Here is a 14,985-nt window from a genome sequence, read left to right on the forward strand (position 1 = left end):
GCCACTGAAATGTCACATATTTCTGTCCAGATTATATAGTTCCAGCCAAAATTAAACACTTACCTGTTCGTTACCATGACTACTGGGGAGGCAGGCTTTCTTCCACCCTCCTTCATTCCAGCAAGTCTTTCAGAATTCCATAGCCATGGGTTTGGGTTCACTTCATTATCATGTCCTACTTTCCCTTCAAATGCAGAAACACCCCAGCAAATGCACAGCCACTGACTTGCTGGCTGCAGCAGTACAAATGTCTGCCAAACTCATTCTGCATTCTGGCTCCTGTCTAAAAAATCCAAATTCAAGAAAGAGTCCATTTCCAGGTGCTGCCAAAATAGATACCCTGGAAAATGAGTCTTATATTACTCCTTCCACCTTTCTTTTCATCTGCTTTGAAAGAGATGCATGAAAGAGAGCATAAACCAGCAGAAAATTTAATAAATGTGCTTTGAAGGTGAGGGCACTGTTGGCTGACCTCATGGCAACTGATGGAGATGGCCCTACTGCACAGCTGTGGCATTCTATCACCCTCGAGGTTCAAGCATGATGGTGTCCATGGAGGCAGCATGGGAGAGTTCCTCCTTTCCTCCACTGAGCAGAAAAGTAAGGACCATCGGCTGTTGTGAGGCACAGTGCAGTTTGGGAGAGTTAATCCATTTGAAAATGCTTAATACTTGCACCAGTCTAATATTTGTAAAGACCTAGTAAAGTGTAAAATAAGAAGAGCCACCCGATCCACATTCAACCTCCTCTACCATAGACTCCACCATTCATGGTGCATGAAAGTGCATTATAAATATTCTAAGATCCCAATAACAGTCAAAGGAAACTGCAGGAGGTATTTCACTTTTTAATCCCCACTATCTGTTGGACACTGATGACATTTTGATGTTCTAAGCAGCTCTGCATTCTCTCACAGAATCACACAGTGCAGAAGAGGCCCGTCGGCCCATCGAGTCTGCACCGACACGTGAGAAACACTTGACTTACCTACTTAATCCCATTTACCAGCACTGGCCCATAGCTTTGAATGTTATGACATGCCAAGTGCTCATCTAGGTACTTTTTAAAGGATGTGAGGCAACCCGCCTCCACCACCCTCCCAGGCAGTGCATTCCAGGCCATCACCACCCTCTGGGTAAAAAAGTTTTTCCTCACATCCCCCTAAACCTCCTGCACCTCACCTTGAACTTATGACCCCTTGTGACTGACCCTTCAACTAAGGGTAACAGCTGCTCCCTATCCACCCTGTCCAAGCCCCTCAATCTTGTACACCTCGATCAGGTCGCGCCCTCAGTCTTCTCTGCTCCAACGAAAACAACCCAAGTCTATCCAACCTCTCTTCATAACTTAAATGTTTCATCCCAGGCAACATCCTGGTGAATCTCCTCTGCACCCCCTCCAGTGCAATCTCATCCTTCCTATAATGTGGCAACCAGAACTGCACACACTACTCCAGCTGTGGCCTCACCAAGGTTCTATACAACTCCAACATGACCTCCCTACTTTTGTAATCTATGCCTCGATTGATAAAGGCAAGTGTCCCATATGCCTTTTTCACCACCCCACTAACATGCCCCTCCGCCTTCAGGATCTATGGACACACACGCCAAGGTCCCTTTGTTCCTCAGAACTTCCTAGTGTCTTGCCTTCATTGAATACTTCCATGTCAAATCACTCCTTCCAAAGTGTACCACCTCACACTTTTCAGGGTTAAATTCCATCTGCCACTTACCTGCCCATTTGACCATCCCATCTATATCTTCCTGTAGCCCAAAACACTCAACCTTACTGTTAACCACCAGGCTTACTAATCCTACCCCCCACATAGTCATCTATGTCGTTCATATAAATGACAAATAATAGGGGACCCAGCACAGATCCCTGTGGTACGTCACTGGACACTGGCTTCCAGTCACTAAAACATCCTTCTGTCATCACCCTCTGTCTCCTACAACTAAGCCAATTTTGAATCCACCTTATCAAATTACCTTGCATCCCATGTACATTTGCCTTCTCTATAAGTCTCCCATGTGGGACTTTGTCAAAGGCTTTGCTGAAATCCATATAAACTACATCAACTACACTACCCACATCTACACACCTGGTCACCTCCTCAAAAAATTCAATCAAATTTGTAGTAAGCATTTACCTACTTAATGTTCTGATCATCAACTAAATCCCAAGTATATATTTATCCAATTCTTTATTTTCCCCCTCGGAAAATTCCCAGTTTTGGAAAGTTGCGATCAGCATTGAAATGTACTGCTTGACATGCAGTGCACCCCAATCATTAAATCCAATGCAATGTCTTGGAAATAAAGGTTGCATGCAATATCCAATTCCAAAGAAGGCTTCGTCTCATCCGACACCTCAACAAGAAACTTTGTCTCTTTCTTTCAGGTGCAAAGGAACGCAAGCTCCAACAACTCAACACCAACGCCCATCCAGGACCCTCCACCTCTGCCCGTCCCTCTGTCCCCACCCTGTCTTCCAATCCCAGCCACGGCCGTGTATTCAACATAACCCCTGACCTTCCCCTCTCTGATGTTGAACGTTCAGTGTTCAGCAAAGGACTCAGTTTCATACTCTTACGCCCTCATCTCAATGAATTTTGGGCTCGGCACGATGCTGAAGTCTTCTTCCGCCGCCTTCGTCTCCGTGCTCACTTCTTTGGGCAGGAGTCCTCTCCCCGTTCAACGGATCCTTTTACCAGCCTCCAATATTCTCCCTCCACCTGGGCCCCTCCCTCTGGATTCTTACCTTCTCTTGATCTTTTCGTTGAGAACTGTTGGTGTGACATCAGTCATCTCAATTTCTCTGCTCTTCTCACCCACTCTAACCTGTCTCTCTCTGAACTTGCTGCACTCCGTTCTCTCAGGTCCAACCCTGACATTGTCATCAAACCCGCTGACAAGGGTGGTACTGTTGTTATCTGGTGCACTGACCTCTACCTCGCAGAGGCTGAGCGTCAACTCACAGACACTTCCTCGTACCTCCCCCTGGACCATGACACCACCACTGAACATCAAGCCATTGTTTCCAGGACTGTTACTGACCTCATCTCCTCTGGAGATCTTCCTTCCACAGCTTCCAACCTCAGTCTCCCAACCTCAGACGGCCCGCTTCTACCTCCTAACCAAAATCCACAAACAGGACTGTTCCGGCAGACCGATCGTGTCAGCCTGTTCCTGCCCCACGGAACTCATTTCTTGCTATCTTGACTCCATTCTCTCTCCCCTTGTCCAGTCCCTTCCCACCTACACCCGTGATTCCTCTGACACCCTACATCATATCAACAATTTCCAGTTCCCTGGCCCCAACCGCCTCCTCTTAACCGGGATGGTCTGAGGGCTCTCCGCTTCTTCCTCGAACAGAGGCCCGAGCAATCCCCATCCACCACTACTCTCCTCCATCTGGCTGAACTTGTTCTCTCACTGAACAATTTCTCCTTAAACTCCTCTCACTTCCTCCAAATAAAAGGTGTGGCTATGGGTACCCGCATGGGCCCCAGTTATGCCTGTCTCTTTATGGGGTATGTGGAACATTCCTTGTTCCAGTCCTACTCCGGCCCCCTCCCACAACTCTTTCTCCGGTACATTGATGATTACTTCGGTGCTGCTTCATGCTCTCATCTGGACCTGGAAAAATTTATTAATTTTGCTTCCAATTTCCACCCCTCCATCATTTTCACATGGTCCATCTCTGACACTTCCCTTCCCTTCCTTGACCTCTCTGTCTCAATTTCTGGTGATAGACTGTCCACGAATATTCATTACAAGCCTACCGACTCCCACAGCTACCTTGACTACAGCTCCTCACACCCCGCTTCCTGTAAGGACTCCATCCCATTCTCTCAGTTCCTTCACCTCCGTTGCATCTGCTCTGTTGATTCCACTTTCAAAAACAGTTCCTCTGACATGTCTTCCTTCTTCCTTAACCGAGGTTTTCCACCCATGGTGGTTGACAGGGCCCTCAACTGTGTCCGGCGCATCTCCCGCACATCCGCCCTCACACTTTCCTCTCCCTCCCAGAACCATGGTAGGGTCCCCCTTGTCCTCACTTATCACCCCACCAGCCTCCGCATTCAAAGGATCATCCTCCGCCATTTCCGCCAACTCCAGCATGATGCCACCACCAAACACATCTTCCCTTCACCCCCCCGGCGGCATTCCACAGGGATCGTTCCCTCCCGGACGCCCTGGTCCACTCCTCCATCACCCCCTACACCTCAACCCCCTCCCACGGCACCTTTCCATGCAATCGCAGAAGGTGCAACACCTGCCCCTTTACTTCCCCTCTCCTCACCGTCCAAGGGCCCAAACACTCCTTTCAAGTGAAGCAGCATTTCACTTGCACTTCCCTCAATTTAGTGTACTGCATTCACTGCTCCCAATGCGGTTTCCTCTACATTGGAGAGACTAAACGCAGACTGGGTGACCGCTTTGCAGAACACATTCCTTCTGTCCGCAAGCATGACCCTGAACTCCGTCTCTTGCCATTTCAACACTCCACCCTGCTCTCATGCCCACATGTCCGTCCTTTGCCTGCTGCAATGTTCCAGTGAAGCTTAATGCAAACTGGAGGAACAGCACCTCATCTTCCGACTAGGCACTTTACAGCCTTCCGGACTGAATATCGAGTTCAACAACTTTAGATCATGAACTCTGTCCTCCATCCCCACCCCTTTTCCGATCCCCCTTTTTTCCAATAATTGATATAGTTTTTCCTTTTCCCACCTATTTCTATTATTTTCAAATGTATTTCCATCCATTGTTTTACCTCTGCCTTTTAGCCTATTTCGATCCCTTCCCCCCCACCCCACCCCCACTAGGGCTATCTGTACCTTGCTCGTCCTGCTTTCTACCCTTAATGTCACCTATTAGCATATTTCTTAGCTAATATCACCACCATCAACACCTCTTTGTCCTTTTGTCTATGACATCTTTTGGCAATCTCCACCCATCACTGGCGCTCTATCCAGCTCTACTTGTCCCACCGCCCCCCCACTTAAACCAGCTTATATTTCACCTCTCTTCTATTTTTCCTTAGTTCTGTTGAAGAGTCATATGGACTCGAAACGTTAACTGTATTCCTCTCCGCAGATGCTGTCAGACCTGCTGAGTTTTTCCAGGTATTTTTATTTTTGTTCCAAAGAAGGCTGACCTACTTGTCTGATACAATAAGACTGATCAAATATGGTCAAACAAGTCAGCTCACTATAAATGATTCAAACTTTAGCTCTTGCATTGACACAATACTAAATATTTTAGGAATGTGAGCAGGGTTTTCTATAGGACAGCATTATATGAAAATTTACAGTGTTTCATTATCCCTTGATTACAAAGCATGCCAGAGGCATCTGGTAGCAGATTCTCAATATTAATTTTTACTCTACTTTAATTCTTTAAGCCAGCAATGGACTCTTAACAGGCTTGATGGATGAATCAAACTGGCTCTAAGATCTAACAGTGCTGCAATTCACTACCTCAACAAAAAGGAAGAAAAATTATTATTCAGGATTCAGATACAAGAGTGGATGCAGCAAGTCAGGATTATTTTAGGTTCCTACCTTCTTCATTTCTCTCACTCTTTTCAGGTCCGGGAAGAGGCCGTAATGGGACAATAAGTTCATCCGGAGCCAGACCTTCCTCTGCATGCTTTTCAGAGACATGAGTTAGTAGTTCATCTCGGCTTGGGGAAAACAGGTTACAGAGTTTGCACATGAAGATGGAAACCAGCTCTGTTAATGGGGTGTGCAAAAGGAAAAAGGTTACTACAGAAGAAAAGCTCAGCTTTAGTGAAATAATATTTTCTCTGGAAATCCAGGCTGACTGACTGTCAACTTAAAAAAATGGACATCTGGGAATTCCCTAATTTGAAGTTCATAACTCCAACCTCCCGCTCTGAACTTGCAGACCATAAACTTCAGGGCCAAAAAAGAAATTAAAATTAGTTTCAGGATCAACTTTCCCCACCTTTCCTGAGGACACAGAAACCAATTTTAACATTTGGTGCAAAATAGACGGTGCATGGGTGGAGCCCACTTGTCTGCCTGTTGTCACTTCTACGAGGCCCAGTGTTCACGTAGGCAGAGACATTTTGGTAGGAAGAATGAGGAGAGACAGTACAAGCCTTTAAATTTGCAGCATTTGGCAATACAAGAACAGAAACCTAGGGATTTTTGTGCATAAATCTTTGAAGGTAGTAGGAGAGGTTAACAAAACAGTTAATAAGCTATACGGAATCCTGGGCTTTATCAATAAATTCATTAAGTAAAAAAGTCAGAAAGTTATGCTAGGCCTGTATGGAATATAGTTCAGCCTCAGCTGGAATATTGTGCTCAAATCACCACTTTAGGAAGGACATGAAGGCTTGGAGGGAGTACAGAAGAGAATTGCTAGAATGGTTCCCTATATAAGGGGTCACAGTCACATGGGCAAACTGGAGAAATTAACTTGTTTTCATTAGAGCAGGGAAGACTAAGAAAAGATTTGATAGAGGTGTTTAAATTCATGAAGGGTTTAGTTATTTAGTAAATAAAAACAAATGGTTTCCAACAGCTGGTTGAATCTCTGAACCTTGTCCAATCCATAAATTATTTGATACCTCTGTCTTACTTCCACCCCAGTAAAGTTGCATGATCCACGTTTGCCTCAGCTCATCTGCTACTGAACACTTTGGGCGGAATTTTCCGTGCCCGCTGGCAACAGGCGTGATCGGTGGCCTGAGCGAACAATATGGCGCAATCGGTTTTACAACGGCAGGAAACCGGTTCGCAGGAACCTTATTGTAATACACCAACATATCATTATCAGGCCAGCCCGCCAGAATCATTCCCCTCCCTGTCCACCCCCGCCAGATCGTCCGTCCATGTCAGGCGGAAAGCACGCTGACGTATTTGACAACAGTACATAAAAGGCATGCACTTGGCGACCTGCAATTTGAGGGGAACTCGGAGGCGAGTACACAAACATTGTGCAGCTCTCGCCAAGGTCACCTTCAAGCTTCAGGGGTATCGGGGGGCGGGGTGGGGTTGTGGGGGGGGGGGTGGAGGAGGTCGGGGTTAAAGGCCATCCTGCTGTTGAATAAAACACACGAGCATTTAGTGGGGAGATTGGGGGGGATGGGTAGGGTGGGTGAGGGAAACCTGTATAAAGTGACCATTCCTCTGCAACTCAGACAGTTCAGGCGCAGCCACATTGATATGCCTGGAGCTGGGCTCCTAGCTTATCTGCCCACTCAAGCAACGCAGAGGCATCAAGGTGTCACCAAGTTCTCCAGAGCTCCCCCCCACCCCCCCCCGGCACAGACTGCAAACTCATGAACATTTTAGTGGACTGCCGAACAGTTGGACGACTGCACACGCTGTACAATCTCCTTGTGAAAGCTGACCATAGAGCAGTCACTGCTGGAGGCGCTCACAGCCCCCTGCAATGTCAGCATCCCACTTTGGTCCAGTCTCTCCCATGGTTCAAGCTAACTGGGCAGCCATGCAGCGCACTAATCTCTGGCCATCCAAGTGGTGGCCAGCACTTGCCAGGAAGTGTTAAGGGGCTGTCACACTTAACCAGGACAGGTTCTTAGTACATCCAGGCTAACCACGTGTCTCTCTCTCTTTCAGCCTGCAGAAAGAGTACATCAGGGTCATGGAGCCTGGCAAACTAGCTATATGCTTGATGGCCTACAGAGTGCAAAGACGTTGGAGGAGGAAGCGGTGGAGGCTCCTGGCTGCGCAGAAGCAGGAGCAACAGCCTCAAAAAGGGGCAGCTGGGGCTCCCGCGCACACTGCCCCAAGAGCCATAGTGAGCCGTTGCAAGCTGGCGCCTACGACACCCAAGGTCTATAGACACTGCCATTCATTCCTGCAGATGACCGAGAGCCAGTGTCGCCAAAGATTGCGTTTGTCTAGGGAATTGGTCGCACACGTCTGCCAGCTACTGCCGGATTTGGTGCCATGCGAACATGGAGTGCATCCACTGCCAGTGCTCAATTTCTACGCCAGTGGCTCCTTTCAGAGCTTCATAGGTGACCAATGTGGGATGTCACAAGCCTCCAACCACAAATGCATCCATGAGGTCAAGGATGCCATCTTTGCGAGGGCACACAACTTTGTGCATCTAGCCAGGGACCAGGACAGCCAGAATGCAAGACCGATGGATATGCCCAGATCTCGTGTTTCCCACAGGTGCAGGGTGTGATCGGCTGCGCTCACGTGGTGCCCAGATCTCCGAAACAACACAGGGTGGACTACATCAACCACATGGAGTTCCATTCGCTGAATGTGCAGCTGGTATGCGACCACCACAAATGCATCCTACAAGCGTGCACACGGTTTCCAGGGAGTGTGCACGATGCCTACACCCTCAGTCACAGATCCCTGAAATCTTCCAGGGTCCACAGAAGCTGCAGGGATGGCTCCTCAGGGACAAGGGCTACCCGCAGAGGCCGTGGCTGATGACACCCATGTGGTGGCCTTAGGCTGCAGCACAGCTCACGCTGCAGCTTGCAACTTCGTGGAGCAGACCATCGGGATGCTGAAGATGAGGTTCCAGTGCCTGAACCAGTCTGATGGAGACTTGCAATACAGTCCACAGAGGGTGTCACGCATCATCGTTGTCTGCTGTGCCCTTTACAACCTGGCACTCCAACGGGGAGATGAGCTGGCTGAGAAGGAGATGGTGGAGCTGCACATCTCCTTCAGTGAGGACGCTGCCGACGTGAGGGTGAGGAGGTCCTCGGGGCTGGCAATCACGGGGATGAAGCCCTCGCACTGGCTAGACGAGGCAGACACACTCGGGAGGCCCTCATAGCTGCTAGGTTTGTGGAGGATGATGACGACATGCAGTGAGGTGACCCCATAGATCCTCACATCATATTTGACTCCAGTTTGAACATTTGACTCCAGTTTGGCTTATGGTAGCGCAAATACCCTCTGTGAGAATGCTCCTGCCATGGAGACACAGTGGAGGCACTAATAGTCGTTCGATTGCAGGAGGATGATGATGACGACATGCAATGAGGACACTCCATAAATCTTCACATAGCCTCTGAGAACGCCTGACTGCTGTCTGGCCGAAGGCAGATCGCTTGCGCTCTGTGACCAGGGTCATATCATAGAGATGCAGCCATGAAATTTTAGAAGCATCTGATCCCTTTTCTGCCTTCAGCACCTAACCCCTTCAGGAGCTGGAGCACAGCATCAGTGGTCACAGATGCTGGGCCAGACCCTCCTTAAAGGTGCTGAGAGCACACCAAGAGAATGAGAGAGCTCTGTTGCGCCTGCCCACTATATTCTGGCAGCAATGACAAGCAACATTGAGATGCAGGCATCAGTAATGTTTCCAGAGAGTGTCAGGCTGGACCATCACTGTGATCTGAAGGCTGCACAGAGCACAGGGAAGAGGCCCTGGACTGAGGCACCTGCCTTTATCTTGTGCAGAAAGGTTTCCACATCTGAGCAACAAGAACACTACTCATCAGAACAAGGAGCCATAGGCAGGGAGACATTCTTGGGAGTTTATTGACAATAGTGTACAGTATGTACAAGTGATTAACACCCGTGCACAGGCTGTGCAACTAATTCTCCTTAACGGTCCTAACCCTGTCGCTACATCTTGGTGCTCCCTGGACATCCACAGGGGAGGTAGCGGCAGCCTGCTGACTGAGATGCACTGTCTGTGATGGCTTTGGCAGGAGTCCTTTGGAAGGTTGAGACTTGGAGGGCCCCGGCCTACTTTTGGGATCCTGCCATGTGGCAGTGGCATCCTCATTGGCCTGTGGAGCTGGAGCTGCCAAGGTCACAGGAAGAGGGGAGTCAGATGGGCTTGACACTCTCAGAGTCACCTGGATGGATGGGCCCGGAGTGTTCACCTGCTGATCCTCCTCCCTATGGGTGCCAGGGAGCCCCTGGCCAACTCTTTGAGAATCAGGAGTGAGATCGGGCTTCCCCCTACCCCTCTCGCATACACAGTGGAGGCCAACTGTGGCATCAGCGATGCAGTTCAGCTCACGCAACAGTGAATGACCGAAGTCCTGGACCAAGGTCTCCATGGCAGCTGTCATCCTACCAGTGTTGACCTCGGCGCGTTGGCATGCCAGCGCTTTTACCTCAAAGTGAAGGTGGACTGACTCCTCCATTGTGCCTTACAATCTGGGGAGTGCAGCGAACATCCTTTCCTGATGTTCCCAAGCCTTTCTTTGCAGCTCCAGCAACTGTGACATGACAGAGTCCAGAGGCTCTCATCTGACTCAGACTCAGTAAATTTCTGAGCTCCAGCAGTCCTCCAAGAGCCAGAAACCTGGGAAGTCCCTGCCTCCACCTGCTGTGGATGGGACGGTGCAATGGGCTCACCAGGTTGTGATCCCGGGGCTATTCTAAAGCTGGGTCCCATCGAGGTATGTGCCTCTGTGCTGGTGGAGGGTGTGGGTGGGAGCTGTGATGGGACTTCAGGGAGGGTGCCTCATGGTTCCTCTTTAGAGGTTTCTTCAGGGCTTGATTGGAGGCCCTGGGTCGTGGACTCCATCAGCTGTTTGGCATGGTTATCTGATGGATGTTGCACTACTGGATCCTCACTTGGTAGAGCACTGCCAACCTCACCATCAACACAGGGCTGTTCTAGATCCTCGCCATGGAAATGGCGTGTTTCCTGGGATTGCATAAATAATGTGGCCGGTTTGGGATGATACAGAATGAAAACCTGCCCTCTACTGCACTTAGCGCAAATCTGGGATGATTCCGCCCTTCAAGTTTGTTACCTTTGGTGTTAACTATTCCAACGCTCTCCTAGTTGACCTCCAATATTCTATTCTCCATAAGCTTGAGGTAATCCAAAGCTTTTCTGCCCATATTCTAATTGCACCAAGTCCTACTCACCCATCACTCTTGAGCTCAGCAACTTACTTTGGCTCCCAGAAAAGCAATACCTCAATTTTAATATTCATCATTTTCATTCTCTCTCATTTTCAAATTCCTCCATAGTCTTACACTTCCCTTCTCTGTAACCTTCTCCAGCCCTACAATTCAGGACTCTTGAGCATCCCCAATTTTAATCACTCCTGCATTGACAGTCGTGTCTTCAGCTGTCAAGACCCTAACTCTGGGATTCCAACAACAATAACTTATACAGTGCCCTTAATGTAATATCATGTTCCAAGGTGCTTCAAGGGAGTATCATTAAATAAAATATGACATGAAGTCACAAAACAAAAATAAAAATACCTGGAAAAACTCAGCAGGTCTGACAGCAACTGCGGAGAGGAACACAGTTAACGTTTCGAGTCCGTATGACTCTTCAACAGAGCTAAGTAAAAATAGAAAAGAGGTGAATATATAAGCTGGTTTAAGGGGCAGGGTAGAGCTGGATAGAGGGCCAGTGATAGGTGGAGATAGCCAAAAGATGCCATAGACAAAAGGTCAAAGAGGTGTTGAAGGTGGTGATATTATCTAAGGAATGTGCTAAGGTAGAAAGCAGGACTAGCAAGGTACAGACAGCCCTAGTGGGGGTGGGGTGGGGTGAAGGGATCGAAATAGGCTAAAAGGTAGAGATAAAACAATGGATGGAAATACATTTAAAAATAATGGAAATAGGTGAGAAAAGAAAAATCTATATAAATTATTGGAAAAAAAGAGGGGGGGATCGGAAAGGGGGTGGGGATGGAGGAGAGAGTTCATGATCTAAAATTGTTGAACTCGATATTCAGTCCAGAAGGCTGTAAAGTGCCTAGTCGGAAGATGAGGTGCTGTTCCTCCAGTTTGCATTGAGCTTCACTGGAGCAATGCAGCAGGCCAAGGACGGCCATGTGGGCATGAGAGCAGGGTGGAGTGTTGAAATGGCAAGCGACAGGGAGGTCTGGGTCATGCTTGCAGACAGACCGAAGGTGTTCTGCAAAGCGGTCTGCGTTTGGTCTCTCCAATGTAGAGGAAACCGTCACATATGGAGATATCAGGTCAAATGACCTAAAGCTTCGTTAAAGAGGTAGGTTTTAAGGACTGTCTTAAAGGAGAAGAACGACATATAGGGAGGGAATTCCAGAGCTTGGGGCCAAGACAACTGAAAGCGTAGCCATTAATGGTGGAGCGATTAAAATCAGGGATGTTCAAAACGCCAGAATTACAGGAGGACAAATATCTCGGATATTTTGTGGACTTGAGAAGATTACCAGAGTTAGGGAGGGATGGCTATGGAGGAATGTGAAAACAAGGATGAGAATTTTAAAATCAAGGTGTTGCTTGACTGAGAACCAATCTTTAGCCAGAGAGTGGTGAATCTATGGAATTCATTGCCACAGAAGGCTGTGGAGGCCAGGTCATTGAGTGTATTTAAGACCGAGATAGATAGGTTCTTGATTGGTAAGGGGATCAAAGGTTACGGGGAGAAGGCGGGAGAATGGGGTTGAGAAACTTATCAGCCATGATTGAATGGTGGAGCAGACTCGATGGGCCAAATGGCCTAATTTCTGCTCCTATGTCTTATGGTCTCAATCTAAGACAGCAAGCATAGGGATCATGTGTGAAAGGGCTTTGATTCGAGTTAAGACACGGGCAGAGCTTTGGATGACTTCAAGTTTACAGAGGGTAGAATGTGGGAGATCAGCCAGGAGTGCATTGGAATAGTCAAGTCTAAAGCTAACAAAGATGAATGAACATCAATAAAATTCAGATCCAGAGTAAAATTGGAGATGTGCTCAGAGTTGAACCCGTATCACAAGTAGCGGCCCGTAAAGCAGAAGCTGTTGAACCTGGGGCAGAAACTAGGCAAACCATTGCAGAAAACAGTAATCCTTAACTCTAGATGGGTAGATTATAAAAACAATTCTGGGAGCTCCCTGCATAGTGCAGCCAGAAGACAGATGAGCGAAACAGCCCAAAACAGGGAAATGGTGGGGTAGTGCTAATGTCACTGGACTAGTCATCCAGAGGCCCAGGGTATTGCTCTGGGGACACAGGTTCAAATCCCACCATGGCAGCTGGTAGAATATGAAGTTAATTTCAGTAACGGAGAGCATAGAACTTTGATCGATTGTTGCAAAAACTCATCTGGTTCACTAATGCCCTTTAGGGAAGGAAATTTGTCGTCCTTACCTGGTCTGGCCTACATGTGACACTAGACCAACAACAATGTGGTTCACTCTAAGCTGCCCGCTGAAATGGCCTAGCAAGCCACTCAGTTTGAGGATAATTAGGGATGGAATGCGAATGCCGACCTTGCAAGTGACGCCCACACCCCATGGAAGAGTAAAGAAAAAAAATCCAAATCTACATCCAAGTTACCTGACCTTAGCTTATTTTTTTTAATTAATTTACGGGATATGGGCATCGCTGGCTAAGCCAGCATTTATTGTCCATCGCTAATTGCTCTTGACAAGGTGATGGTGAGCTGCCTTCTTGAAACACTGCAGTCCTTGTGGTGTAGGTACCCACAGTGCTGTTAGGGAGTTCCAGGATTTTGACCCACCGACTATGAAGAAAGTTCCAAGTCAGGATGGTGAGTGGCTTGGAAAGGAACTTCCAGGTGGTGGTGTTCCCATGTACCTGCTGCCTTTGTCCTTCTAGATGGCAGCTGTCATGGGTTTGGAAGGTGCTGACAAGGAGCCTTGGTGAGTTTCTGCAGTGCAACCTGTAGATGGCACACACTGCTGCCACTGTTCGTCGGTGGTGGAGGAAGTGAATGTTTGTGGAAGAGGTGCCAATCAAGCCAGCTGCTTTGTCCTGCTTCGAGTGTTGGAGCTACACTCATCCAGGCCAGCAGAGAGTATTCGATCACACTCCTGGCTTGTGCCTTTTAGGTGGTCAACAGGCTTTGGAGAGTCAGGAGGTGAGTTACTCACCGCAGGATTCCTACCCTCTGACATGCTCTTGTAGCAACAGTATTTATGTGGCTAGTCCAGTTCCGTTTCCGGTCAATGGTAACCCCCAGGATGTTGATAGTGGGGGATTCAGTGATGGTAATGCCACTGAACGTCATGGGGTGATGGTTAGATTCTCTCATTGAGATGGTCATTGCCTGGCAGTTGTGTGGCTCGAATGTTACTTGCCACTTCTCAGCCCAAGACTGGATATTGTCCAGTCTTGATGCATTTGGAAATGGACTGCTTCAGTACCTGAGTGGCAAATGGTGCTGAACATTGTGCAATCATCAGCAAACATCCCCACTTCTGACCTAATGATGGAAGGAAAGTCATTCATGAAGCAGCTGAAGATGGTTGGACCTAGGACAATACCCTGAGGAACTCTTGCAGTGAGGTCCTAGAACTGAGATGATTGACCTCCAACAACCACAACCATCTTCCTTTGTGTTAGGTATGACTCCAAGCAGTGGAGTTTTCCTCCCGCCGATTCCATTGACTCCAGTTTTGCTAGGGTTCCTTGATGCCACACTCAGCCAAATGCTGCCTTGATGTCAAGGGCAGTCACTCTCACCTCACCTCGTGAGTTCAGCTATTTTGTCCATGTTTCAACCAAGGCTGTAATGAGGTCAAAAACTAAATGACCCTGGCGGAACCCAAACTGGGCGTCAGTGAGCAGGTTATTGCTAAACAAATGCCGCTTGATGGCACTGTTGATGACCCCTTCTATCACTTTACTGAAGATCAAGAGTAGGCTGATGGGGTGGTAATTGGTCGGATTGACTTTGTCCTGCTTTTTGTGGACAGGACATACCTGAGCATTTTTCCTCATAGCTGGGTAGATGCCAGTGTTGTAGCTGTACTGGAACAACTTGGCAAGGGGTGTGAGAAGTTCTGGAGCACAAGTCTTCAGCACTGTTGCCGAAATATTGTCAGGGCCCATAGCCTTTGCAGTATCCAGTGCCTTCAGATGCTTCTTGCTATCACGTGGAGTGAATCGCATTGGCTGAAGAATGGCATCTGTGATGCTGGGGACCTCCGGAGGAGGCTAAGATGGATCATCCACTCGGCATTTTAACACAGAAACGTAGAAAATAGGAGCAGGAGTAGGTCATTCGGCCCTTTGAGCCTGCTCCGACT

General features: G+C 48.2%; 1 protein-coding gene across 6 annotated transcripts in view; it reads right to left on the reverse strand.

Annotated features, from left to right (window-relative positions):
* Positions 1-14,985, reverse strand: part of zfat (zinc finger and AT hook domain containing) — a 200,467-nt gene that overhangs the window by 180,624 nt on the left and 4,858 nt on the right. For all 6 annotated transcript variants that reach the window (XR_013576453.1, XR_013576454.1, XM_078540954.1 and 3 more), the window contains exon 2: positions 5,570-5,740. Coding sequence is in view for 4 of the 6 variants with exons in the window: in XM_078540954.1 (XP_078397080.1) it covers positions 5,570-5,740 (171 nt within the window). In the remaining 2 variants the exon portion in view is untranslated. The remainder of the gene's footprint in view (positions 1-5,569; positions 5,741-14,985) is intronic.

This window comes from Cetorhinus maximus, chromosome 4 (assembly GCF_964194155.1).
Source record: "Cetorhinus maximus chromosome 4, sCetMax3.hap1.1, whole genome shotgun sequence".
NCBI lineage: Eukaryota > Metazoa > Chordata > Chondrichthyes > Lamniformes > Cetorhinidae > Cetorhinus > Cetorhinus maximus.